This window comes from Thamnophis sirtalis, unplaced genomic scaffold (assembly GCF_051295495.1).
Source record: "Thamnophis sirtalis isolate CommonGarterSnake01/CBP01778 unplaced genomic scaffold, rThaSir2_p1.2 scaffold_8, whole genome shotgun sequence".
NCBI classification, from domain to species: domain Eukaryota; kingdom Metazoa; phylum Chordata; class Lepidosauria; order Squamata; family Natricidae; genus Thamnophis; species Thamnophis sirtalis.
This window is the reverse complement of record NW_028261388.1, coordinates 74,053,000-74,080,255: the sequence shown is the minus strand read 5'-3', so window position 1 is coordinate 74,080,255 and position 27,256 is coordinate 74,053,000. Positions and strand designations below refer to the sequence as shown.

The following is a 27,256-nucleotide window of genomic DNA, read 5'->3' as shown; positions in this document are numbered from 1 at the left end:
AAGGCAGGTCGCCTGCCGCCTTGCCTGGCACCGGTGATTGCGGAAAGGGGGTGAAGAAAGCGAGGGAGGGGATGGGAATCGACGCTTTGGAGGCTAAGATGAAAGAATCACGCATCCGTCGCTCGCATCATAATCCCCACTCGCTCCCCCTTCACTCCAGCCAGGGAGAGCCCGGCCGGCCACCACGTGAGCCTTTGCCTAGGACATCCTCTTCGGGAGCATACAGAGTAGCGGGGTGGAGTTTAGGGCCGCTTTTTCTCCTCCCCGACGCCAGTAATGTCAGATCCGCTGCAGAAGCGCGGCAGGCTCTGCAACGGAGGAGGAGGAGGAGGGGTCCCCGCCGCGCGGCTGACTCGGCTTCCCCCCGCTCCGGTCGAAGAGGTGAGCTAAAGGGCAGCCCGAAGCCAGGCTCGGGAAAGAAGCTCGCCCCTCTTTGGCTCCGAGGAGATTCAAGGCAGCTCTCCAACCCTTCCCACCGCTCGCTTGCTTTCGTCTTCTTGTTTGCAATCCCGAGCGTCAACGCCTTTCAGTCCAGTCCCGCGGTTGCCGGCTTCCCAAGCGGGAGAAGCCCGGGGAGGAGGAACAAAGGAGAGAGAGGAAGGCAACCGGTGCCGCTCGCCCCAAGCGCGGTTGAAGAAGGAGCCGCCGCTTGCTTAGCTTAGCGAGGACATTTTTTTTTCCCTCCAGCGGACCGACATTGTGGGACCGGCGGAGCGGGAGGGAAAGAAAACTGCCTTGGGATCCCTCCTCTCCCTTCGCTGGGCTCTCCGCGCCGGTGGGTGGGTGATTTTTGATTCGCGCAAAAAGGAAAGGGAGGGTGCGTGCGTGTGGATGATTCTTAGATAGGATCCCGGTTTTTTATTTTCGGTCAATAAGACCTGAAGGTTATTGTGGAAGCCGAGGGGGCCTCCTGCGGAACCAGCAGCGTGCCTGCGCGAGTGGGCGGAGGTAAAGGGGCTGCTGGTGCGGACGAGGGGGGTGGTGGTGGTGGTGCCGCCTTCCCCTCCTTTTCCACGGGGGGGGATTCAATGGCCACGGCCGCGGAGCTTCGGTGATTCCGGCCAAACGGCGCTTCGAATGCTGCAATGCTGCTGCCAACGGCGCTGCTGAAAGGAGGGATCTGAGCCGCGGGGGGAAAGAGGCTGGAGGAGCCACCCGGCTAGAAGTACCGTCCAGACCGCATCTCTCCTCCCTTTTCTCCGTCCTTTCAGCTTCCTCTGTTTCTGGGACTCCGGGGGGATTCGGGGTCGCCGGTTCAATTAGCCTCGGGCAGGTGGCCGATCTGAGGTCCGTCGTCTCCCCCCGGCTGTTTTGTTTTTTTGCCTAGCCGCGTTTCGCCCTGCCGCTTCGACGACCCCCCAACCAGGCCGTTGGAGAATGGCTACCCTACTCCGGAAAATCGGGCTGATCCGCCTTCACAACAGGGACACCGAGGACCCCAAGCACCACCACCACCACCGGCGCGGCAGCCTCCAGCAGGGCTCCTCATTGCGAGGCAAAAGCAACCATAAGAATAAGCCGCAGCTGCAAGCCACGCCGGCGAGCGGTTGCGGCAGCCCCAGTAGGGAGAGCTGCAGCAGCCGCGGCGGGAGCCCCGCTCGCAACAAGCCCAAGAAGGTCTTGGAGCTCGCGAAGCAGCAGCAACAACAGCCGCCGCCGTCGGCCCACGACGCCGGGAAAGAAAAAGCGCAGCAACCCGGAGGCGGCCAGGAGGCGGGCTCCGGGAAGGAGCAACCTTTAGGAGGAGGCAGCGGCGTTACCCGCTCCGGCTCGGCCTTGGTTTCCACGGCTTTGGTGCCGGCTAGTCGGCAGGCGCACTGCACACAAGTGCGCACCCGACGGCTAATGAAAGAGCTGCAGGACATCGCCCGCCTGAGCGACCGCTTCATCTCGGTGGAGCTGGTGGACGAGAGCCTCTTCGACTGGAACGTGAAGCTGCTCCAGGTGGACAAGGACTCGGTGCTGTGGCAGGACATGAAAGAGACCAACACTGAGTACATCCTCCTCAACCTCACCTTCCCAGACAACTTCCCCTTCGCGCCGCCCTTCATGCGGGTGCTCAGCCCGCGCTTGGAGAACGGTTACGTCCTCGACGGCGGAGCCATCTGCATGGAGCTGCTCACTCCCCGAGGATGGTCGAGCGCCTACACCGTTGAGGCTGTCATGCGCCAGTTTGCCGCTAGCCTTGTCAAAGGCCAGGTAAGGAACTTCCTCCTCGCTGCTGGGGAATACTTGCGGGGCTGGGGGTGCGGGGGGGGGGCTCTAGGTAGGAGAGAGAGAGAGAGATGGCCTTGATGGAACTGGAATCTGTTTGGTTGAAAACGTCTTTCTCTGATGACTCCTCATAGCAGTGCAACATATTCTGGCAACTTAATTCTGTCTCCTTTTCCTATTCAGTAAGGGAGATTTGCTGGATTGGGAATGGCTTGACCTTGGTCAATGTTAGCTTGAGTTGGATTATCAGTTCCACCACAAAACCGCGGAGGACAAAATCGCGCTCGACGAAAGCGCGCATTTGACGTCATCACAGCGCGACGAAAACATCGCGCTGTGATCGAAAAATGTAAAAATAAAGCGAAAACCTTACCCTAACCCCCCCAAACCTAAACCTAATCCTTAACCTAACCCTAAATCTAACCCTAAACCTAACCGTTAACGTACCGCTAAACCTAACGCTAACCCTTAACCTAACGCTAAATGTAACCCTAACGCTCTAAACCTAACCCTAACCCTTCACCTAACCCTAAACCTAACCCTTACCTTTATGTGAATCGGCTTGCTTTAGTTTTAATTTTATTTCAAATTTTAATTTTTTTCGGCGCGCTGTGATGACGTCACATGCGCGCTTTCGTCGAGCGCGATTTTGTCCTCCGCAGTTTTGACGGGTCACGGGATTATCTAAGATGCTTCGGCTACCTTAGACCACCTCCAGATGTGGCTCAGCTTGCTTCGCTGCAGCATTGTAGAGGACTCCCTTCGCTTCGTGAGTGGAGATGTCAACATTGCTGGGCTACAGATAAGCCTGCTGGCGACCTTATATAAGGCATTGAATCAGGGGCTGAATTCACAGTGTTAAATCAAGCCGTACAACTGGTTTGATTTTGGCTTAGTGTTTTGTGTAAGGCCAAGCCTTCAATGTTTATACCAGAGTTTATGAAGTAGTAAATAGCATGTACCCAACAAGTGGAGTCCATAGTCCATAAACTATGCTAGATGTACCGGTTGGTTAGGTCAGAAACAGGCACAGAAATGGTACCGCATTGTTAAAGGATATGAGAACAGATTCTTGAAAGCCAAAGTTTACCTTCTGTCTCCTCTTATACCAAGCAGAATCAAGGCAGGGTTGTTCTAAGTTTCTTTCTCGTGTTGTCCACTACTCCAAGACTAAATTGTCTTTTAGCTTCTCTTAATTGCTCCTGCATATCTTCATCATCTTCATACACCTCTACATTCTGGTTTACTTCATGCTAGCTGGTCTTTGGAATTACGGAAGCGGGGAGAAATGCCTGCTGTGATCCACCACATTTTTTGTGAAAGGACAGGTGGATAACCTGCGTAGTTATTTTCTTTTATACAACGCTTCAAGGATTTTTCTGTTGGTTTAATTGAAAGGCGGTTTGTGGCATGCAGAAAGAACAAAAATATTGCCGTTGTAATTAATCTGACACAAGTCAATAAAGACGAGCTATATACTTACCTCCTTTTACTTTCGCTGTCTCAAAGAACAAGGATTTGGCAAATGAAGTCTTGATTGAATGGAATATAGACTGTAGAAAAAATAACTTAACACAGTTCTTTCGGTAAGGTCACCACTACTGTGATGGCTAAAAATGGAGGAGGGGGGACGCAGACCACATTCATGTGTACAGTTGTGGCCATAAGAACCAGGATCTTGAAATAAGGTGAACTGATAAGGTGATTAGCTTCATGCAATAAAGTAGGCATTTAATTGGTTTCCTTTGGAAGGACAGCAACATCTTTGCTCTAAATCCCCGAATCCACAAATGTTTTCCCTAAGGGTCTAGATCAGTGTTTCTCAACCTTGGCAACTTGAAGATGTCTGGACTTCAACTCCCAGAATTCCCCAGCCAGCATTCGCTGGCTGGGGAATTCTGGGAGTTGAAGTCCGGACATCTTCAAGTTGCCAAGGTTGAGAAACACTGGTCTAGATCTTCTCCCTTGTTTAGTAGACCAAGGGGCACAGAATCACTGAACAGTGCTAGCTCACCAGCAAAGAGGCTGCTGATAGGCCACTGCTTAGTATGCCTCAGCCCCACTCATTTCCTGGGGCCTTGATTGACTCAGACCTGGAGAACTGCCTCGTTATCCATTGAATATTTTTTTATCCATAACACAGATACGTTTGTGAATAGGCATTTAATGTGATTATATGTTCGGTTGAACCATACAAATACAATAGGCAATGAATGCTACCAGAAGAATCCCAGTATAATGAATACTTCCAACTTAAATCTCATTGAAATGGAGAAGATGTCTGTTGAATTTTTTTTGTTAGCTTGTGCCTTTTGTTTTTTACATATTTATTTATTAGATCTATATATCTCTTCAATTCAAGAGCTCACAGTATTTGAATACATGGCACTTCTTCCTATTCTCTAGAACAATTCTCCTGCAGGTTGGGCTGAGAGGAACAGACTCAACTTCCCCCAATGAGTTTCTATGGCTGAGAGTGGACCATAAAGTCAACTCTCTCCTGTGCCGGTCCAATATTTCAAGGGCTATACTAGACATTTAGCATAAGGCTTGGAAAGATGACTGCTTAGTTTTAACCTCTAAAAACTTTCATCTGCTTACAAAATGACTGTAAACAGGTGACTACTTTTAAATTAACTTTAAAAAAAAATTCTTAATGTGTTATATTAGATACTTGTGTTTTATTATATCTACTGTGAACTGACCACAGTCTGAGTGGATCCAGGCAATGTATAAATTTTATAAATGTAAAAAGCATTAAAATAAATATTTAAATACGTTAAAAATTCAACTGCATTAATGCACATTAAGCCTATTAATATCTTGCTACTAAATCAGTGACTCTTTATTAACTTATTAAATGAAAGGATAGAATCTTAAAATTGCATTGAAATACAGCTCTGGCTGCAGTTTTGTATCACGTACTATACCACCATGCAAGGAGGAGATCATTCTTCCCCCCCCCCTTATTACTTATTCCAGTAATAAACATAAAATATATGTTTATTACTGGAAAATAATATATATATATATGCAAAAAACACCCCACAGAAGTCGATCAGGGAGATTTTGGAAGTAAGAAAAATGTGCCATTCTTGCCACACTAAAGTATTTGGGGTCCAGGAGGGGAGAGATTGGAGCTGGGGGGGTCTTGTCAAAGGAAGGACCTTGGGAGACTCCTGGGAAGGTCCTGAGCCCGTCTAAGATTGGGGATCTATTTCTGAAAAACATGCCTAAAACAATGTTTATCAACCTTGGGAACTTTAAGAGGGGAGGACTCCAACTCCCAGAATTCCCCAGCCAGCATGTACCAGGAAGAGATCATTCTTATTGCCTCCACTCAAGTACCCCACTACGGCAATTTAACCGAAAAATCCACAAATTCTCTGAAACATCCTTGGTGGCCTTAGTGAGAAGGATGATTTCTTTGGCAGCCATGTCTGTTCTGATGGCACACAGACACCTACAGCAATCATCGCTAATACTAGCGATCCAATTTATAATATAAAAACATCTATTTATTTGTCTCATTAATATCTGCAGGATCTCCCCCCCCCCAAAAAAAAAAGTTGGCCCGCTGCCAAAGCTATCTTTATTAATACACGATTTAATGCTTGAATGTTAACTGGTAAGAATAGGACACCCAAACAGATATTTTCTCCCATTCAGTTATTCCTAGTTATTTACTGATTTCATTAGCATCAATCAGGTAAATGGGTGTCCCCCCCACCACCACTATGGTTCCTATTCTCCTAATATTTTTTTCCACTTACCCCTCACCTCCACACACAATAAAATGAAGCATGCTGTGATTTGCTGAAAGCATCTCAGGATAATGCCGATGCATTTGTTCATGGTCACTGATTATATTTGATATGTTTTGTCATATTTTAGCAAGTTGATGTTTTACACTGAGCAGGGTGTTTTACATAATAGTCAATATTTAGCTTAAAAATTATGTTACCTGAAACTCTCTACAGTATATAAGATCCAGAGTCGTTATCTGAGGTGTTTCTTTTTCTTTTTAATTATCTTGAATGACCTCTTTCATTTATGTTAATTTTCCAAATGGAGAATTCAGATGGTTGCTATAGATCTACACAGTATTTAACAGTTTAAGTTCTGTGTTCCTATTTGGCCAGGAACTTTACGACTAGTATATTGGAAGTACTGAAGACAGTACCAAGGAGTACAGTCATTGATTCCTATATATAGCCAAAAATCTTGCCAAATTATTACATTTACATGATAGCTCTCAAATCCTTTGTAATAGTCGTTGTAATCCACATAAAGGAAAAACCTATTGTATCTTATTACAGGCTTGGGTTATAATGGGAATTGGGACTGGAATTCCCATTGTTAATCAGTACAGTCATAAAGCATGACATCATTTGATTGCATTGCTCAGTAATAGCAATTTCAGCAGTTCCGGTTGCCATTTTTAAGTGAGAGCCGCACAGATCGCTAAGGGTGGACATCATGTGATCACGACTTCCATCTTCCCGTCATCTTTCCATTGACTTTGCTTTTGAGAAACTGGCAGGAAACATTGGGAATTGTGATCATATGAGTGCAAGAAAATTGCAACAGCTGGGACCCCAAGGACTGGTCATAAGTACCATTCATTTAGGGCGATCATAACTCTGAACAGTTGCTGAACAAGTGTTTGTAACCTGAAGGATATCTGCATATCAGAGTATCTCCCAAGTTGGCCACCAATAATGTTACAAACCAATTTAAGCTCACTTATGCCAGTCCCTTTTATGGCACAGGGGAAGGAAGCAAATTCCCTGTGGTTGTTGAAAACTATAAAGAGCAGGTCAGTCTCCCACTTGGAATAATGTTCTTCCATTGAGAGACAATGTCTAATGGTTATTGGTTACCTTCAATTTTCTAGTAGGAGGGTTATTTAGAATTAAATCCAACTAGAATTAGTTTGTTAAAAATAAAATATTTTAGAAAATAATCTAAAAAATTGAAAATAACTAGGCTACCAGGTGAACATACTACATGGTAAATTACTAAGTTAACACCCTGAATATATTATTAGTGCACCAATAAACAACATTCCATTAAATAGTGGACTATGCACTATTTTCTAAAATGAGTAAAAGTATCAGTTCAATCACCAAGACAATAATTTGTGTATTGATTTAAATCAAGTTTCTATTAAACTATAACTTTTCTGAAACGACTATATGTATTGCTTTCATTGAAGCTGTACATCTCCCATAGTTAAAAATGTGAATACATGTATCTAGTTTTTGTCTCCCAAAACACAATGAAATTATATTCCATTAGTGAGAAAACACTTTTTTTAACCTGGTGAATAATAAACAATATGAGTTTCTCAGATTTCAGAGTGATTGATATTTCATTTATCAAGGATTAAAAATGAAGCAGTGGGGGGGGGGTTGCCTCCCTTTATGAGAAAAACCTTAGGGAAATAGATTTTTAGAAAATATTGTACACGTGGTTCATAATATTCCATTCCTTCAATCCTTGATCCTCATCCAAGAAAAGTTTTATTGAGGCAAGGAAGCCATGTTCATTTTTCCACAAATTGTATAACATTGAATACAATCCTATTTCTCCATTTCCAAAATTCTTCAGTAAAGAACTGTGAATCTTGTTTCCCTGATATAAGTATTGTAAATATTTATATTCTGTAAATATTTATTCATTTGGGGGAGAAGTGTTTGTATATTTAATTAACCAAATGCATTGTGTCATATTTCATTACTTACTTGACTAAATTCATACCCCTTTATACGTAATATAAATTGGTTGTGCTTGAGTTTTTTTATAGCCTGGCAAATTCCGGTAGAAAATAGGCTTCTATTTAATTGCTTTCTGTGACTCAACCATTACTCTTCCAAAAACAGATAATGACTCTTGTGATACCTTAAAGATAAATTAATTTTATCTCCTTAATCTTAGCTTCAGTTCACGGCTTTTATGCTTCTTATTTTAATGAGATTATGCTTTGCTCTGTATTGCCCAAAGAGATCAGATTCCATTGAGTCCCTGGCATCAAATAACTAGCTATCACTGAAAAAAGAGACTGAACTAATAAATTCACAATTCCTTAACAACGTAGTTGCTTACTCTTTCGTTGTCGCTTTAATGGATGGTTATCTTTCACAAATACATAAATAGTGAACATTTTAAAATTAAACATTGAACCAGATGATGGCTTAAAGATACATTTTTAACATAAGCTTTCGGTATTTCTTTAATCACATGGAAGAAGGGAATCGGAAATACTGTAAAGTTTATATGTTGTAACTGAAAAATACTTCCTTTAAATTAAAAATATTACAAACTAAAAACTCCTTCAAGTTGATCTCAACTGCTGATTTTTCATGGCAAGAGTAGATAATTGGTTGGCCCTTGGCTTCTGGGATATTTTTTTCAGCACTCCTGTATGAACTACAGCTGTGGCCTTTTTTAAGGTCTCCTAAATAGCACAGACTTCTTAGATTTTCAGGATGAGGCAAAGTAATAAATAGGAGGCTTTTAAAATTTATATGCTATAGACATTTACTAATGAGAAATACTGCTTTAAAAAAAATGGCTCTTCCTTCTGAACAGACCAGAATGGCACATTCAGTTTCTGTTAGTGTTATTCACCCTGCAATATTTCACTAGAGAGTTTAATCACTACGGTAGTTTTTATTTCCTATGTTTTAAAAGAAAAACCGAGTACCTGTTTTTATACAGTATTATTACAAAGCCAAGGGATGCAAATGAGATACATTAATGCAAACAGGTACAAAATACTTTATTCTTACTAAAAAAAATGACATCGGTATTAAAAGTACAGAATGGTCAGTGATTTCGTGATAATCTGAGTAACTCCTGCCAAGCTCTGTGTTATGTAACAGAGATCATTCTGTTGCTAAGACAGGCTGTATGTACCAAAACTCTGATCGGCGTGAGAAACACTGATTCTGTTACAACTCTCTTTTCTCGTCTGCCAGGTGAGATGTTGAAATGTACAGTATTGTAGTCATTTTTCTGTTTTCTTTGTAAGTTTACAGTTTGTATTAGATTAGAAGGTTAGATTAGATTAGAAGGTTTATTTATATGCCGCCCTTTTCCCTGGGGGGACTCAGGGCGGCTCACAATCCAAAGGAAGGGGGGGAAAACAGACTTTTACATATAAGACAATACATGATTAAAACACAACATTCATACCATTCGGGCGGGTTACAATCTTTAGCCCCAGGCCTGATGGGATAGCCAGATTTTAAGGGCTGTGCGGAAGGTCTGGAGGGTGGTGAGGGTACGAATCTCCACGGGGAGATTGTTCCATTGGGTCGGAGCTACCACCGAGAAGGCTCTCCTCCGCGTGTATCCCTTTATAATAGCTTCAGAATAATTTGTCATGTTAATTAGGCAATACTGTTTTTTTTAATACATAAGACAATTTATCCCAGGTTTTGCTAACTAGATACCCTTCTGAGGTTTTGTATATCATCTCTTAAAAGACTTCCCAGCCAGCACCATCATGTTGGCTGAGAATTCTGGGTGGGAGCCGATGTCCAGGGCATTTAGGTTATAGATTGAGGAGCTCAACATGCCCATCCCAAAATGGCCAGCTGAAACTGGGGAAGCTTATTACCTGGGCTCAAAAGAACCTAGTGATCTCCAGAAGTTCCCATCAGCTCTATACATCATGTCAAATGAAAGGAGATTATTGTAGAAGGATAGTAATCCAGAACACATGCAGAATATTATATAATTTATGATTGCCTCTTCCATGGAGGGCTGTCTTTGTTTAACAGTCAGAACTATACTTGGAATGTTGAAGTGTCATTTAGTTAACGTGATTAACATTGGCCATGATCAACAAGCTAATTCCCATGAAATTATCTTGACAGAAGGGTTGCAATGCATGTATATTACGAATTTCCATTTAAGTCTATGTTATTTTTGAATAAGTGTATAAAATAATGAGTAAAATCTGGCAGGAAGTTCTCTGGTGTAGACAGCACTGAAATGAATGGAAATTACATAAAATTTGGTCTCTGGTGTAATACCTCCAGAGATCTTCCATAATACTTGCCAAGCTTCAGAGTCCATTAGATTTTGTTTTAGATTTATATGTGTCTGTGTGTGTGTGTGTGTGTGTGTGTGTGTTGTGTTTGTGCTGATAAATAAATAAAGGGAGACTAGTATAGATCTATTTCAAGCTATTTAGCTCTCATCAGCTAGCCATACCCTTACTGGGATTCGAACCTGGGCTGTATTACATATTAGGCAGATGTGTTAACCACTAAGCCACAGGCTCTCCTCCTTTATCAGCTGAGCCAGGGAAATAGGTATGTAATTAGTGTATTAATTTGGGCATGCCAGAGGTTGTGACACTAATTACATAATATATTACATATGTATGTTATATGTGTGTGTGTGTGTGTGTGTGTGTGTGTGTTTGTGCTGATAAATAAATAAAGGGAGACTAGTATAGATCTATTTCAAGCTATTTAGCTCTCATCAGCTAGCCATACCCTTACTGGGATTGTAAATATATACATATACATATACATATACATATACATATACATATACATATACATATACATATACATATACATATACATATACAGACAGACAGACAGACAGACATACATACATACATACATACATACATACATACATACATACATACATATATATATATATCGAGCCGAGGTGGTGCAGTGGTTAGGGTGCAGTACTGCAGGCCACTTCAGCTGACTGTTATCTGCAGTTCAGCGGTTCTAATCTCACCGGCTCAAGGTTGACTCAGCCTTCCATCCTTCCGAGGTGGGTGAAATGAGGACCCAGACTGTGGGGGCAATATGCTGACTCTGTAAACCGCTTAGAGAGGGCTGAAAGCCCTATGAAGCGGTATATAAGTCTAACTGCTATTGCTATTAACTGCTATTATCATGGGAAACATATGTCAAGGCAAAGTGCCAACTTCAAAAATAATCTTTATTTTCAGAATGCTTTTGGGTACTACAAATATCCCAATGGCTTTCATTAAAAAAAAAATGATTTCAGCCTGCAGCCCATTCTCTCCCAAGGTGACCAGTCCAAATCTAACTTTAGGATCAAGTCATGAATTGCAGGTAAAACTTCAATGATAGGAGTAGTGTCTCAAGGACCAACTGTGTAATAGCAATAGCACTTAGACTTATATGCCATTTCGTAGTGCTTTACAGCAACCTCTGAGCAGTTTAGAAATGTCATCCCCAACAATCTGGATCCTCATTTTACTGACCTCGGAAGGATGGAAGGCTGTGTTGTGGTTTGTTGGCCGCCGGCCCCTCCAGCAGCCAAATCAGATGAGAAGGCGGTGTGGGAGTCAGGGCCAGCATCCAGGCAACCTGACAGCTCTGAGGGGGAAGAGGGAATCGATCCGTCAGAGATAGAGACAGAGGCCGTCCAGCAGCCCTCAGATGGAGAGTCAACAGCCTCCAGGTCTGGGGGTGGCTGATGGGGAAGGGAAAGAACAGCCTGGGTCCTGAGCCTGACGTGCGGATGTGCAGAAGGGAGAGGAGAGGAGAGCAGTGGAAATCTAGGGGCCGATCATTGGGATGGAAGAGCCACTTCTGCTAGTGAAGCCCAACCCGATCTGAGGATAAAAGGCAGATAATAGGTATGGCAGACGACTATTCATCTCCCTGCCAGAGATACTTGTTAGCCTGCTGTGAGAGAGAGAGACTTTTTGCCAGGACTGCTGGCGCTCCTAATAAAGGAATCATTGATTTAACTACAGAGCGTTTGTGGTTTTTATTTAGCCGGGTCAGAATAGTCTGAGTCAGCCTTGAGCCCGTCAGGATCAAACTCGAAGCTGTGGGGTGGGCAGAGTTAGCCTGCAATACTGCACTCTAACCATTGCACCACCAGCACTCCTGTAGTATTATTCTCTGCCTAAAAGGACCGTGTCGTAATTATTTTATAAAGCAGAATACAGAATAGAAGGAAGTAGAATCATTCTTCTACAGAACAACAAAAAAAGGAATGCAGATAATGGTATTTCAAGAAAGAGCTTCATGGCTCAAGGGAGGAAGCTATTTTGTTTTGAGGGTCTTTTCTTTTGAATAAAACTCCAAAAAGGAATAAAAATTCTATAGTAAGAAGGGTTGCAAGGAACATAGAAAGCTCATAAATTCAGCAACATTTGAACATATGAACTATCATTATTATGCTTGACTGAGCCATGCTGATAATAGCAGGATTTGTACTCAACTGATTATAGTCAGGATTTATTGGAATTATATGTACTTGAGTTCCTAAAAGAACTTGTCTGGGGTTTTTTGTGTGTGTGTCAGTGGTGGGTTTCAAAAATTGTTCGAACCTACTCTGTGGGCGTGGCCTCCTTTGTGGGAGTGGCTTGTCGCCCATGTGACCGGATATGAAGATACCGACGACACTTGTCAGAACCACCTTAAATTACCTCACACACAGCATTGGCATGCATAAGAATATGATGTAAGCTTGTTTTTTAAAAGGCATCTTTGGTTTGCGTTAAAACAACTTCAACACACGCAATGTTCCGATTGCACCACAAACGCAGTAGTCATCCTTACCTTTCACAGAGGCACTGAGTTTTATAAATAGGAGCATGATAGTGTAGAATAATCATATCCAAGGACAAGTGGTGGGTTTCAAAAAAAATTGGAACCTCTTCTGTAGGTGTGGCCTGCTTTCCGGGTCCACTGGTGGAACCTCTTCTAACCGGTTCGGTAGATTTGACGAACCGGTTCTACCGAATAGGTGAGAACTGGTAGGAACCCACCTCTGGTGTGTGTGTGTGTGTGTGTTTGTGAATATATACATAGACATATACCTAAACACCAATAAATTCTTCTTACTTTCCTCATTTTCAAGGCCATAAAAATTCTACACCATGTTCTAGTAAATAATGAGTGTAAGCAAACATTCCTTAATAATTCACATTTTAATATTCTCATCTTTCGTTATGTAGCTATGATGTAAAGTAAATTTCAAAACAAGATAGATAATTTGGAGGAAAAAAAACTACTTGCAGAATCAATGAATCAAACTAGCCAATATATTTCAGGCAAATTGTTGAAGTCTTGTTGGATAGCTGTATTGCTGAATCTAGCAAAGTTTCAGCAGATTAAATTTTTAAAAATAGTTTTGGGGTCTTGCAGATTTTACCTTCTGAAGGTGGGTTTCTGAATAACATGTGTGTTAATCAGAGTGTTTCCTAGGCTTTCTGGTCAGGGGAATGTCATACCTTCCCTGTTGTACTTTAGATCAGGGCTCCCCAACTGGGCCGCAGCCTGTTTGAAACTGGGCTGCACAAGCACCAGGGGAATATCCATGCACAGCTCCACCACGTGAATGGTGGGAGACACCTGAGAGACCACCTCCTGCCGATTACCTCTCTCAGACCAATTAGATCGCACAGGTTGGGTCTTCTCCGGATTCCATCTGCCAGCCAATGTCGGCTGGCGACTCGCCGGGGGAGAGCCTTCTCTGTTGCAGCTCCAGCCCTCTGGAACGAGCTCCCTGTTGAGATCCGGATCCCTACTACCCTCCCGGCCTTCCGCAAAGCCACCAAGTCCTGGCTGTTCCAGCAGGCTGGGGGGAGCTGAGAAGCATCTACCTCCATAGAAATTGTGAATGTTGGTTTTGTTTTTAATATGTTGTCTTTGTCTTGTTCCCCCCTTTCCCTTGTCTTTTGTGAGCCGCCCGGAGTCCTCCGGGAGTGGGTGGCATACAAGACAGACAAATAATAAATAAATAAATAAATAAATAAATAAATAAATAAATAAATAAATAAATAAATAAATAAATAAACAAATACATACATACATGCATGCAACTCCACTCTTGTGCTAGTGACTGGCATTTGTGTTCATGCATGAACATCCACGTGTATTGTGGACACTTGTGCTCATGTGCAAAGCTCCCCTTGTGCGAGCAGCAGGCGCTTGTGGCAAATGCTGATTTGTGTAGGCATGGGCATCTGCCACTTGCATTAATGAAGCTGTAGCACATGTGTTCACTTGCTTACAACTTGCATGGAGCAATCCTCTCTTCTCCCACCCCGCGTTAGGCCTCCAAGCCAGAATAATTGGGAGCCGCTGCTTTAGATTGTCTCTTCACCCTTTGCTTTTCGTGTTTTTGTTAAGTAGCCTTTTTTTTCTAAACCTGGTTTCTGAATGGATAGCTCAGATTGTAGCAACGATGGTTTCAGTCTCATGTGTTATCATTTTTTTAGTGATAGTGTGTCTGGCCCTTGTTCGTATATTCCAGTTGTGGGATTCAAATATTTTAACAATCGGTTCTCTGCCCTAATGACTATCTGGGTAGGTAGGGCTCAGTGGTCATGTGACTGGGTGGGCATGGCCAACTCAAGGTCACTCAGGTCGATGGGCGCTTCGTCTTAGCTGCTACAATGTAATAAGGGTTAAATGGAGAGGCAGTTTCTGTAAGCAGGTCAATAAAGATTAGGCTAGAAACAACACTAGAATGTTTCCTTCCTGCCTTCCTTACAGGATTATCCCTGTAAAGTGGAAAGAAACAAAAGGAGATTTCCTCCAACAATCAGTTCTCCGAACTACTTAGAAAGTTACCAACCGGTTCCCCCGAATAGGTGCGAACTGGCTGAATCCCACCACTGGTATATTCCTTACCCTATTTTGAACATGTTCAGGTAATGGGGGGGGGGGTCAAGTTAATGCTGCAATCAAGTCAGAAATCACCATAGAATATAAGATTTACAATTCACTTTAAATAGCAGGGGAATCAAAGTCTGACAAGACTAAGTCAACAATTTGTGGTTTATGGAATTCTCCTTTTTAGGTAACTTTTAAATAGTTAACATAGTTATGATAGATGAAGTTGTAATGTTTATTTTTTTAATGTAATTATGCATTCAACAGTGCTTAAATATGCGCTCTACATGGGGCTGCCCTTGAAGAGTGTTCGAAGACTCCAGTTAGTCCAGAACGCAGCCGCGCGAGCGATTGTGGGTGCACCCAGGTACACCCACGTCACACCTATCCTCCACGAGCTGCACTGGCTACCCATTAGTCTCCGGACCCGCTTCAAGGTGCTGGTCGCTACCTATAAAGCCCTACATGGCATCGGACCTGGGTACCTGAGAGACCGCCTCCTGCCGATTACCTCCCTCAGACCGATTAGATCTCACAGGTTAGGTCTCCTCCGGATTCCATCTGCCAGCCAATGTCGGCTGGCGACCCCCCGGGGGAGAGCCTTCTCTGTTGCAGCTCCAGCCCTCTGGAATGATCTCCCTGTCGAGATCCAGACCCTTACTACCCTCCCGGCCTTCCACAAAGCCACCAAGTCCTGGCTGCTCCAGCTGGCCGGGGAGCCTGTGAAATATCCAGCCCCACGGAAATTGTGAATGTTGCGATTTTGTTTTTAAAGTGTTGTCTTTGTCTAGTTTTCCCCCTTTCCCTTGTCTATTGTGAGCCGCCCGGAGTCCTTCAGGAGTGGGCGGCATACAAGACAAATAAAATCAAAATCAAAAAATTAAATATGAATGGCTATTATCAGCTATCCTGGAAAATTGCAGATGGTCTGCTTAATGCATGGGCCTTTATGCAGTAACACTGGGATTTACTACAAGTCATAATATCCTAGGAATAACCTGCTGAGGAAAAGGAAGTGGGGGGAGAGCCCAGACAAGAACACTTCCAGCTTGTTATTGCAAATTGGATGCAATGGGACCACATCTGCAGGAACTGCTTTGTCATGTGAGTTCTAGGAATAGACTCATAAGGGGGAAGTTGCGAGAGTGAGCCAGAGAAATTGCTCCCAGCGAATGCTAGAAGGTATCTTGTGGCCTGGAATTTGAGTTTATGAGCAGAATTGCCATGAGGGTTCTATATTCAAAATTCATGAGATTAGGGAAATTGAAAACCAAGATAGCAAATCAAGCCAGCTTTCTGGTTCCAGTATATATCTAAGTGTATAAGTGTGAAGTGCTCAATATGAATAAGGAAGGGGCTTTTTCTATGCAATATGTCCTTTATTATCAAGGATTAAATACTGAAGTACGGGTCTTTTCTTATTCCACATAATGTTTATGTCAGCGTTCCAAATATCATGCAGAATTAAATCAGAGACAAAGGCAAAACTATCCTTAAAGTTCCAATTTAATAAGACAGGCATGTTGGCATCGTGCTATGGAATCCCAATACTGGAAATGACATCACAATTCCACCCAGTTAAAAGTTCATGATCTTGTCCCCACACCCACAATCCATCACATGGTCCAATCTTCTTCTACGCTGGCATCCACACCCAGCTGCTTCTGGTCAGGTGTACTGATGTGGAGACAAAGGATGACCTTGGCTTCTAGTAAAGAATGAAAACAATACATTCCACAATCTCACTCCTGTCTATTCCCCCTTCCCATCAACTATACTAAAGAAACAGCATAATGAAATAAGAGAAAGTGTGGCAGGCCAAAATTCTAAAAGGAATATAACTGCAGGCCTGACAGTTTTATTATCAAAATCTTACTGCTTCATTATGCCAAAATAGAAATCTTGTAAAAATATTCATTTCTTCAGCAGAGAGCAGGGGATTTATAAAACTATTAGCTGTACCCGGCCACGCGTTGCTGTGGCCCAGTCTGGGCATAGTGGGGCATTGGTCAGGACTCGGGGATGCTGGGCCGCGCGAGGCTGGTTGGGGGAGACGGCACCGGGGCTGTCGGCCTCGTGGAAGTTGTTGAGCATCTCCTCGGAGGAGCTGTGCTTGGGCTCCCCCAAGTCAGTGGCCCAGGAGAGTGAGATGTCCAGGATCTCGGAGGAGGAGAAGTCCTGGGTGTGCCACCTCATGGGGCACCCAGGGGCCGCCCCAGCCCTGCTGCACCTCAGGATGACACCGCCACCGCCGCCCCGTCGGAGCGGCCTTGGCGAGGCCGTAGCTGGCTCGCTGTGAGTGGGGATGGCGAGCACGGCCGGCTGGGCTGAGGAGATGCTCCGCCTCCTCTGGAGCTCCGCTGGGCTGGCCGGGGGTAGGTGGCTTAAGGGTGGGGGGAGGCAGCCGAGAGATGGCGCAGGGGGCACCCTGCCGCAGACAGCAAAGGCCCGGCAAGAGGGGAGTGGGAGGCCGAAGGGCTTCAGCTCCCCTTGGCGGAAATGGCTGAAGCTCATCAGAGGAGGGGTGGAAAGGGGAAAGGGTGTGGCCACAGCCCAGCCACACATATAAAGGGACCGTCAGGACGAAGCTGGAGAGAGGCCAAACTGTTCCGAATATACTATACTCACTATGGTAAACGACACAGCTCAATTCCAACGCACTGTCACATGAAATAATTAAATCAAAATGAAAATAAATCAAAATCTATGAAAATTCAATATAACAATGCAATTGGAAACATTGAAATGGAATCATTAAATATTTAGTATAGCATGTGTTGCTTTTACATCCACCAGATGGCACTGGAAACATTGAAATGGAATCATGAAATATTTACTATAGGGTGTGGTGCTTTTACGTCCCCTAAATGGCGCTGGTTTTCAAAAAAGCATGTTTTTACAAAAAATCATGTTTTTACCTGTCACAGGTGTGACATCTATATAATATACGTATATAAAAACATTCGCATCTAGGAACAACTCCCTTGGCTCCTCCCCACTGCTGATGTCCGGATCACACTCCCTTGTCTCCTCCCCATTGGTCCAAGGCTCAGGCGCCTCCTGGTGGCCAACCAGCCTCTCTGCGCCCTGCTCAGAGTCGGCACCCTGTCCAGGGTCCTCCACTTCCTCCAGGGCCGACTCATAGGGCCCCTCGCTGTTGGAGTCTGGTGGCAGCTCCAACAGCTCCTGCTGGGCCACAACGCCTTCCCATCAAAGTTGTATCTATTTATCTATTCATAGTTGCATGCTTTCTAACTGCTTGCCGAGGTGGCGCAGTGGTTAAATGCAGCACTGCAGGCTACTTCAGCTGACTGCAGTTCTGCAGTTCAGCTGTTCAAATCTCACCAGCTCAGGGTTGACTCAGCCTTCCATCCTTCCGAGGTGGGTAAAATGAGGACCCGGATTGTTGTTGGGGGCAATATGCTGACTCTGTAAACTGCTTAGAGAGGGCTGAAAGCCCTATGAAGCGGTATATAAGTCTAACTGCTATTGCTATTGCTATTGATGGGTAGGATATAAAACCACACAGAAAACCAACAGACATGTCTTTTGTGAAACAAACATTTTTCCCATAAAGAACTTTATGATACTAGGGACGTATAAGCAGTCAAGTCCGTACATTTAAAATCCTCCTGAGCACTGGTGAGCTCTTGCTCCAGTCAACATGCCCCAAAGTGCAATCATTGTAGAACCTTCTCCAGGATTTTCATTGCAGATTAATTCAGAGTTTGGTGGGAATGATACTTTCAAAAAGGTAGACTATTTCCAGTTAATCAAACAGCTCATAGCAATAGCAATAGCAGTTAGACTTATATACCACTTCATAGGGCTTTCAGCCCTCTCTAAGCGGTTTACAGAGTCAGCATATCGCCCCCAACAATCCGGGTCCTCATTTCACCCACCTCGGAAGGATGGAAGGCTGAGTCAACTTTGAGCCGGTGAGATTTGAACCGCCGAACTGCAGCTAACAGTCAGCTGAAGTGGCCTGCAGTACTGCACCCTAACCACTGCGCCACCTCGGCTCATAAGAACACAGATCAATTACTCCAGCCACTGCTTTAAAAACAAAACTGGTGCCATGAACAAGCAATTATCAAGTTGGAAGTTGGAATTGGATCATTAAGTATTGTTGGTAAAACACAGTGTTTTTAGTCTAGGATTACCTATGAACCTGGCATGGTTAAAACAAGTTGTTCCTGAATGGTAAACCTTTTCAGGAAGTTCATAGCATTTGTTTACGGGCAGCCAATTTCTCTCCAAAGATCCCCAAAGATAAGAGAAATGTGAAAGCAGCTTTCCATACTACCATTCCTCTTCTCTCCGCTCCCTTCCACATCCAATCAATTCAATCCAATTCTACATCCAATCCATTGTTTGCTTCCTTATTAAGTCTCCCTGTTTTCAGTTAGGAGAGGAGGTAGGTAGGAGAGGTATTAATATTCAAACACCCGTCCTCATTCATTTCACTGCACACTCTGAGTCACTCTTGGGCTTTGTCCCCCACTTCCATCTACCCACAACACAGACGCTCCTTGGCAACAGGAATTTTCTCCCACATTTCCATGATGTCATCTCCAGCCCTTTGGGAGACAGCCTTAAGTTATCATAAGCTGAACTGTCACTAAACTAGTATTTTTCCCCTTATTCCAAACCTGTCCAACACCTCCAAGAGCCGAGGTTGTGCAGTGGGTAGAGTGCAGTACTGCAGCCACTTCAGCTGCAGTTCGGCAGTTCAAATCTCACCGGCTCAAGGTTGACTCAACCTTCCATCCTTCCGAGGTGGGTGAAATGAGAACCCAGATTGTTGTTGGGGGCGATATGCTGACTCTGTAAACCGCTTAGAGAGGGCTGAAAGCCCTATGAAGCAGTATATAAGTCTAACTGCTATTGCTACCTTAAACCAGTGGTGGGATTCAGCCAGTTTGCACCTATTTGGGAGAACCGGTTGGTAACTTTCTAAGAAGTTCAGAGAACCGATTGTTGGAAGAAATCTCCTTTTGGTTTTTTCCATTTTTACAGGGCTAATCCTGTAAGGAAGGCAGGAAGGAAACATTCTAGTGTTGTTTCTAGCCTAATCTTTATTTACCTGTTTACAAAAACTGCCTCTCCAGTTAACCCTTATTACATTGTAACAGCTAAGGCGAAGCGTCCATCGACCTGAGTGACCTTGAGTTGGCCACGCCCACCCAGTCATATGACCACCGAGCCCCACCTACCCAGATGGTCATTAGGGCAGACAACCGGTTGTTAAATTATTTGAATCCCACCACTGCCTTAAACCCAACCTTAAGGGGTGTGTATCTATGAGGCTTCATTTCCTGATGAAAGTGCTATTGCTGGAGGAATGTGACTGGGAAGAAACAATACAGATTCACAGTGAGCCACAGCAATTTCATGCCTTCTGCCAATTGAAGGATCCGTGGATAACAATTTAATTCAGTAGTTGGAAAAGATCCACAGAGAAGCAAAACAGAGACACAGTAGTGTCATAAATTCAGAGTTTCCTACAGGCTTCTGTTAAACTAGAACTACAGTGCCAGGGAAGATCAATTTGGGGTTTGATGAGATTAAGCAGAGATGAACTGGGTTTGACCCAAGCCATAGCCAAAAAAATGGAGTTGGAAGGAATAATCTCCATTTTGTTTGTTCAATTTATTTTCTCCACCATACTTCCTGTAGGATATTGCCCAGTGGTGGGTTTCAAATGTTTTTAGAACCTCTTCTGTAGGTGTGGCCTGCTTTGTGGGAGTGGCTTGCTGACCATGTGACTGAGTGGGAGTGGCTTGCCAGCCATGTGACTGGGTGGGTGTGGCCAATTTGTAAAATGTGGTGAAACTCACTTGACAACGCTCTTGCTTAGCAACCAAAATGTTGGCTCAGAAACTTTGGCATTTGAAGCACGCAAGTCTTAAAGCTGTCAAGTTACAAGACCCTTGCACCCCTAACCCTTTAGGAAAAAAAAACCCAGGGGTGTTCAAACTTGACAGCTTTAAGACTTGTGGACTTCAACTCCCAGAATTCCTCCTCTTGCTCTTCATCTTGATGATGTGCGGACGGGCGGGGGGAGGGAGCCGAACCGGTTCTAAACGGCAATGTAAATTTGTGGAACCTCTTTTATAGAAGAGGTTAGAACTGGCAGGAACCCACCCCTGATATTGCCCCATACAGTGTACATGTGTATGTTGTGACAGTTCCAATTTGCTGGTCAACTTTGTTTTATACTCTTTATTTCTTTCTTTATTTACTTGTCCCTTCTCTTTGCTCTTAACTCTGTCCTTCCTTTCTGAAATCCATGTCCCTGAACGTCTCTCCTTTGTATTAGATTTAGTAGGCATGGCTGCACCTTAGACTTAAGGATAAGACTTTCTTGGGGAATTCTGGATACTGTAAACCTCTGATGCCAGGGGTGATTACAAAATTCTTGCATTCTAGCAAACAACAGTTTGAGGTTTCTTTCAAAGTGGCGTAAGACTAAAGTAGTGTACATATATTAAACAAAGTGTGCTTTATATAAACATTATGGACGTGCCCAAAAAGCACTTTTCCATTGCCTTTGTCTAGGATGATTGTTTAACTTCTCAGTCTACAATTTTTATATTCTCTGGAAATCTCACCACCCCCACCCCCCCGCCACAATATTAAAACAGACCCTACTTCTGTTTCAGAATCCAAACCAGGTTAGGCAGGTGCTGTTTCTGACTTAATCTTTATATTAAAGTGTCTTAATGTTTTAGTTCAGTGATGGCAAACCTTTTTTGCCTCGGGTGCCAAAAACACGAGAGCGGGTGCTATCGCACACGCTCCCGTGCCCAGCCCCAAAATTTAATGCCCTCGTGCCATGGCCCCTGTGCGTGCGTGCATGACCCTCCCCCTGCTGCCCCGTGCACATGCGCATGGCTTTCTTGGAGCCTGGTGAGGGCGAAAACGGCCTCCTCGCCCCCCAGAGGCCCTCCGGAGGCCAGAAACAGCCCGTTTTCCTATTTCTGGTGGGCCCGGATAGGTCCGTTTGTCTCCCTCCCCAGGCTCCAGAGGCTTTCTGGCTTTCTGGAGCATTCTGTTCCCAAGCTTCCGGTGTGTGCATTGGGAAGCCTCTGGAGGGCCAAAAATCAGTTGGCCAGCATGTGCATGTATGCTGGAGCTGACAGGGCAAATGCCTTGCGTGCCCTCAGAAATGGCTCCGCGTGCCACCTGTGGCACATGTGGCCATCACAGTTTTTGTTGATGAACCAAATGGCAGCATGTATCTGACTTTAGCTGATCAAGAATGCTTATCGGGTTGGCTTTTATTAGTAGTTGGATAAACCCCAACTGGGAGGTCCAAGGCTGCAGACTTGACTTAACATTTAAAAAATCCTTTAAAAAGGAGGTTGCAAGCCATTGCCCTATCACGAGAAGAAAACTTGAAGAAAGTTGTTCAAGTTTCAGTAAAATAAACTTCTTCCTTCACGCCGCAAAAAAATGGCTTACAAAGATATCAAGGTGTTGTAATATAGTTCCTTGTGTAGGTGTGTGTCCTCCATGGCCTAGTTCATACTAGGGCTTGCAGAGTCACGCTGAATCACACAGGAGAAAACAAACTCCTAGAACGCCATAACATCCTGATAGTGAATAACATAACATTCTGAGATGTGCCCTACCATTGACGTCCAGGATTTAACCATATATAGACTGAGCAGTAGATTAGAAATTGTACTTTTACAGGCTGTTTTTAAGCACATGCTATTGCTCCTCCTGCCTTTGTCCTATCTCAATAAAAGGGGCTACCAGACCCCCAATCTGGGTTGCTCCATCCCGAGAAAGGTTGTCTCCTGTCTTTTCTCAACATTGGCCTCATGGGCGAACCGCGGGAAGTTTACATCAAGGGATAAAGATTGGGGGTTTTTTTGTTGATGTTATCATTCCAACTGCATAGAACCTTCCATTTCACAGATAACATTGTCTTACGCTGCCCTTTAAAAATGGCCATCATTTTAAGAAGCCAACATTACAGTTTAAGAAATCTTCACATACACTACCAGCATTTGCACGCGGAATTAGAGGATAGGCTGTTTTAAAGACCTTTACCTTTTTTTGCAAATACAATTTTGAAGGAGCAAGAAGGGGATAATGCTTTTATTATCCCTGTTCTTAACATTCCAAGGGAGGAATAATGTTGAGTGGGTTACTAGCAGATGTAACATGGGTGTTAGGTGGGCAGAACATAGTGACATTGAAGCAAAGGCACGGAGGCCTGGAGATGACTGTTGGGGGTGTGACGTCTTCTTTTCTGTAAAGACTTTCAGGGCAGATGGTAGAGCTATGAATTAATGCCTTTTTAGAAATATGGGTGAAATGCTTTTTAAAGTTCTAAATTACTGTGTTGTTTCCTTCTGATTCTTTCCACATAATCTTTGACAATTGTGCAGTAATAACACAAAGCAGTCTACAAAAGGATAGGCAACAGGGTGCATTCCCCCCCTCCCATTCATGTATTTGGATTTCAGAATATGCAAATAAGAAACTGGCATAATACAAAGTGAAATAACAGCCTTTAGCATTCTTTTCTGTTTATAATAACAGCTCTCTGGAACACTTTAGAAAGTAAATGTGGTAAATAGTTTTTATTCCCATACATTTTCTGACAGTTTCTCCGGGGAGTGGGGGGGGAGGCAGAAGTTAGCCAGAATCAGAAAGTAACAGGTGGGACAGTTGGAGAAATTTGTGGCAAAAAAAACAAGAATCATCAACACATTTTGTGGTGAAGAGAAGTTTTGCCAATGGAAAGCCCCAATAACTATGATATTGTGGCATTATTGCCTTCTCAGTAGCAGCTCCGACCCTTTGGAACGACCTCCCCGTGGAGATTCGCACCCTCACCACCGTCCAGACCTTCCGCACAGCCCTTAGGATCTGGCTATCCCGCCAGGCCTGGGGATAAGATTCTAATTCGCCCCACCCGAATGTTGAATGAAAGTTGTGTTTTATTGTTTTATTTTTATTTATGCACTGTCTTGTGTTTTTGTTTTGCACCCCCCTTCCCATGCATTGTAAGCCGCCCTGAGTCCCCTCAGGGAAAAGGGCAGCCTATAAATCATAAATAAAATCCTAAAAAAAAATATATATCTGTGGAATACCAGATTCCTAATTTTCTTCTCTTGGTTATTGTCTTTCATTCAGGGCCGCATCTGCAGAAAAGCTGGAAAATCGAAAAAATCCTTTAGTCGTAAGGAAGCCGAAGCAACTTTTAAGAGCTTGGTGAAGACCCATGAAAAATATGGATGGGTTACTCCTCCCGTGTCTGACGGCTGATACAGCTTGCAACCCACTCATCAGACGCTAAACAACACAACTCAATCACACGAATGAAGTACTTTTTTGACATTTTCTCGATGCTGTATACCACATCCATCCTTTTCTACTCCAGCTTCTGTTAACTATCATGAATGTCATGGAGACATCCAAATTATTTATGAGCAGATCTGTTTACAAAGGAAAGGAAGGGAAATGCTGTAGAGGATTATATTTTGAAACTGGTGAATGATCGAGGGATCATCTTACGTCACTTTAGTGCAGATGCTGAGATCACTTGCCCTATCAACCATGTACCCCCTTCTTCCATCTGAGCCACATTGTCACCTGCTTTTTCCCATGGCACAGCAACAACAACTGGTGGTAGTGGAAATTCCATCCATTGATGCTTAATTCATTTAAATGTGAAATGAAGCTGTTAATATTTAATTAGGGAAACAGTGCATTGAAGATCCATGTTTGCTGTGCTGTTTTTAAATCTCTTTTCTCAAGCAGGTCAACCTACCTTGAAGATGTGTTTTCTGTGGAGCTGTGGTCCGCTGTGGCTGAATTTTAGACCTCATTTGTGCTCTGTAACATGACCTTATGTTCATTTTTTTTTTTTGAAAGTCAGGATTCTGGCAAAGACACAAAGACTAGTATTTAAAATGAAAAGCACTCCGTTGGTCAAAATGTGCTAGCTATGTGATATGTGGAGTGCAATTGTTCACCAGTAAAATCGATCTGATCCCATGAAGGTCAGTTAGAAATTAAGAGGAGCCCAGTAGTGGGAGATTATAAGGAACTGGTGGCCAGATAATTCTCATCTTCCCAGTAGGGTGAGCATATTTTCCTGTTCACTTCTGCAATGGCCAAAAGTAGATTGCGGAAGGCTTAACCTTAAATGCATGGTATTCAGCTTGAAATGATAGACCTGTTACAAAAGCTAAGTTGGTTGTTTTTTTTTTTTAATGAGGCATCTTTAGGATTATTTGCATGCCTGGATTTCCTTTTGACAACATAAAAAAACGAATACATTTGAGTCCTGTGTCAGAAACGTATATAAATGTCCAGCAGGTACCAAGGATTCACATTCCTTCTTATATTAAACTGATTTTTAAGACTTCCTATAGTGTTCTGAGAAATACAAAGGGTGAATCTGAAATGTGGAACCCAAATGGAAAAATTGCATTGGACCCATTCTAAATAAAATCAGTTGAACCATTTGATTGTCTTGATATTTAAATCATTCTACTTTAAATCATTACACTACAGTGTAACATTGGAAATGTTACAGCTGTAATACTCCCTAATGAGTAAATTTCAGACTGAGGCTTGGGTCTGCAAAAAAACAATTCACGTCACACAGATTTTAGCAATGTGTATGTAAAAAAAATATCTTATGGCTTAATACCATTGGCTGCTGTTGATGATATTAATACTGAATATTATTTCTTTCTGCTTGAACACCTATTTTTTTTACACTGGGAAAAGCTTTATAGCAAAGAAATTTAATTTTTTTTTTCACTGCTCTAAAAGATACGGAGCGTAATTCACTGCCTGAAGGAAATTGCATCCCCTTGGCTGATAGCCAGAAATCACGACGTAACAAGCAAAGTGGGGGCCAGGGAAACATCTGAAGAAATACTACCTCTCATCGAGCATGGAAGTAAACAGCATTGTGTGCTTGTGAAAGTTGGGTGACATGCATACAAAACCCACTGCACATTATTACAGCAGTTCAATTATACACTTTGATGTGAGCAACTTCAAAAGAAAAGAACAGAGTCTGCACATTTATATATTAGGCTGGGCAATCTATAGCCTTCCCATGATGGCCCCCTCCAAACCCCTTAAGATCACTCTGCCAACATTTGACTTTAATCTGAAGGGGGAGGTATGGTTCTTGCTCTGTTTGTGGGGGCAGCATGTTTTGGGATAGGAATCGGAACATGAAACCTCTGTGAAATGTAACACTCTGTTCTTAAATTCTCTCCCTATCTCCAGGCAAAGCAAACAATTACTCTGGAAATGTTCAGCCTCACCTAGTCAAAGGATATTCCTGTATTCTATCCAGGGGTGGGTTTCTCACCCCGTTCCAACCGGTTCGGTTGGAACGGGGCTGGCGGCGTCCTCGTGCACGCGCGCAGTGCATGCATGTGTACTAGCGTCTGTGCGATGCTCCAGCTGCTCCTGGAGGATCGCGCAGGTGCTGTATGCGTCATGCGCATGCGTGGAAGCGCAGAACTCGTCAAAACCGGGTAAAAAACGCGGGCGGGCGGGTGGACCCTTCGGCGTTCCCGGAAGTTACTTACTTCCGGGTTCGCCGACCAACCGCGAACCACCTGAAACCCACCCGATTCTATCACCAGAAAGTTGTTTCCAGGGGTACTACGTATCACCTGAAAATCTTTGGGTTTTGGGTCACCAGACAAAAATCTATCTTGTTGGCTTTCAACACGATAAATGTGAATACCTAAAATAATCTATAAGCAAAATCTTTTCTATTTATTATATACAGAAAAGTAGGTATACAAAAACACACAAAAATCAACTGTATTCCTCCACAGCACGTTAGCTTTTTCATCCGCATCCCGTTGGGGACTGGATTTGGATAAAATTCTACGGTTTTGGCTTGGCTCCATCCTCGTATTTTGAGCCCTGGGGCAGCATTTCACATTCTTCTGAATAAATTCCTGACTTAGGAAGAGAGAGAATAAGGGGGAAATGTATTGCTCCCTCCCCAGCTGATTTTCTTCAGCTGCCCACAACCTCTTCTTTTGTTGCAGGAGACCAGCGTGGTAATAGCAAAGCATCAGAGTTGCAATTCTGGGGTGTGCTTGTTTAACAGGCAGTGCTGCAGTCATTAGGAAGAGCTATGCCAGATGTTTGCCCATTAACTCCTCTCCCAGGCCAGCTGCTGCCAGGCAGAGTTACAAAGCAGCAGCTGAACATATTCATCTTCCTAACTATATGGAAAGATGGTGGGGTGGGCAGGGGGAGCATCAGCATAACCAGTCTGTAAGAGGGAGCTGGAAGGACCACAGTGGGTTGAACCATGTATGGGCCAAGAGAACTGTGTGTGCATAGGTGGATATCAATAGACATTGTATAAAGTTGGAGTGGGGCAA

At 43.7% G+C, this 27,256-nt stretch overlaps 1 protein-coding gene and 1 long non-coding RNA gene across 2 annotated transcripts in view; one reads left to right on the top strand and one right to left on the bottom strand.

Annotated features, from left to right (window-relative positions):
• LOC148044493 (uncharacterized) overlaps positions 1-27,256 on the bottom strand; it is a 1,189,713-nt gene that overhangs the window by 530,818 nt on the left and 631,639 nt on the right. The gene's annotated exons all lie outside the window — the stretch shown is intronic.
• Positions 1,254-25,351, top strand: UBE2QL1 (ubiquitin conjugating enzyme E2 QL1). Its single transcript, XM_014070205.2, has 2 exons — positions 1,254-2,199; positions 24,015-25,351. The coding sequence occupies exons 1-2, from the start codon at positions 1,378-1,380 to the stop codon at positions 24,144-24,146; spliced, it is 954 nt and encodes a 317-aa protein (XP_013925680.2). The 5' UTR covers positions 1,254-1,377; the 3' UTR covers positions 24,147-25,351.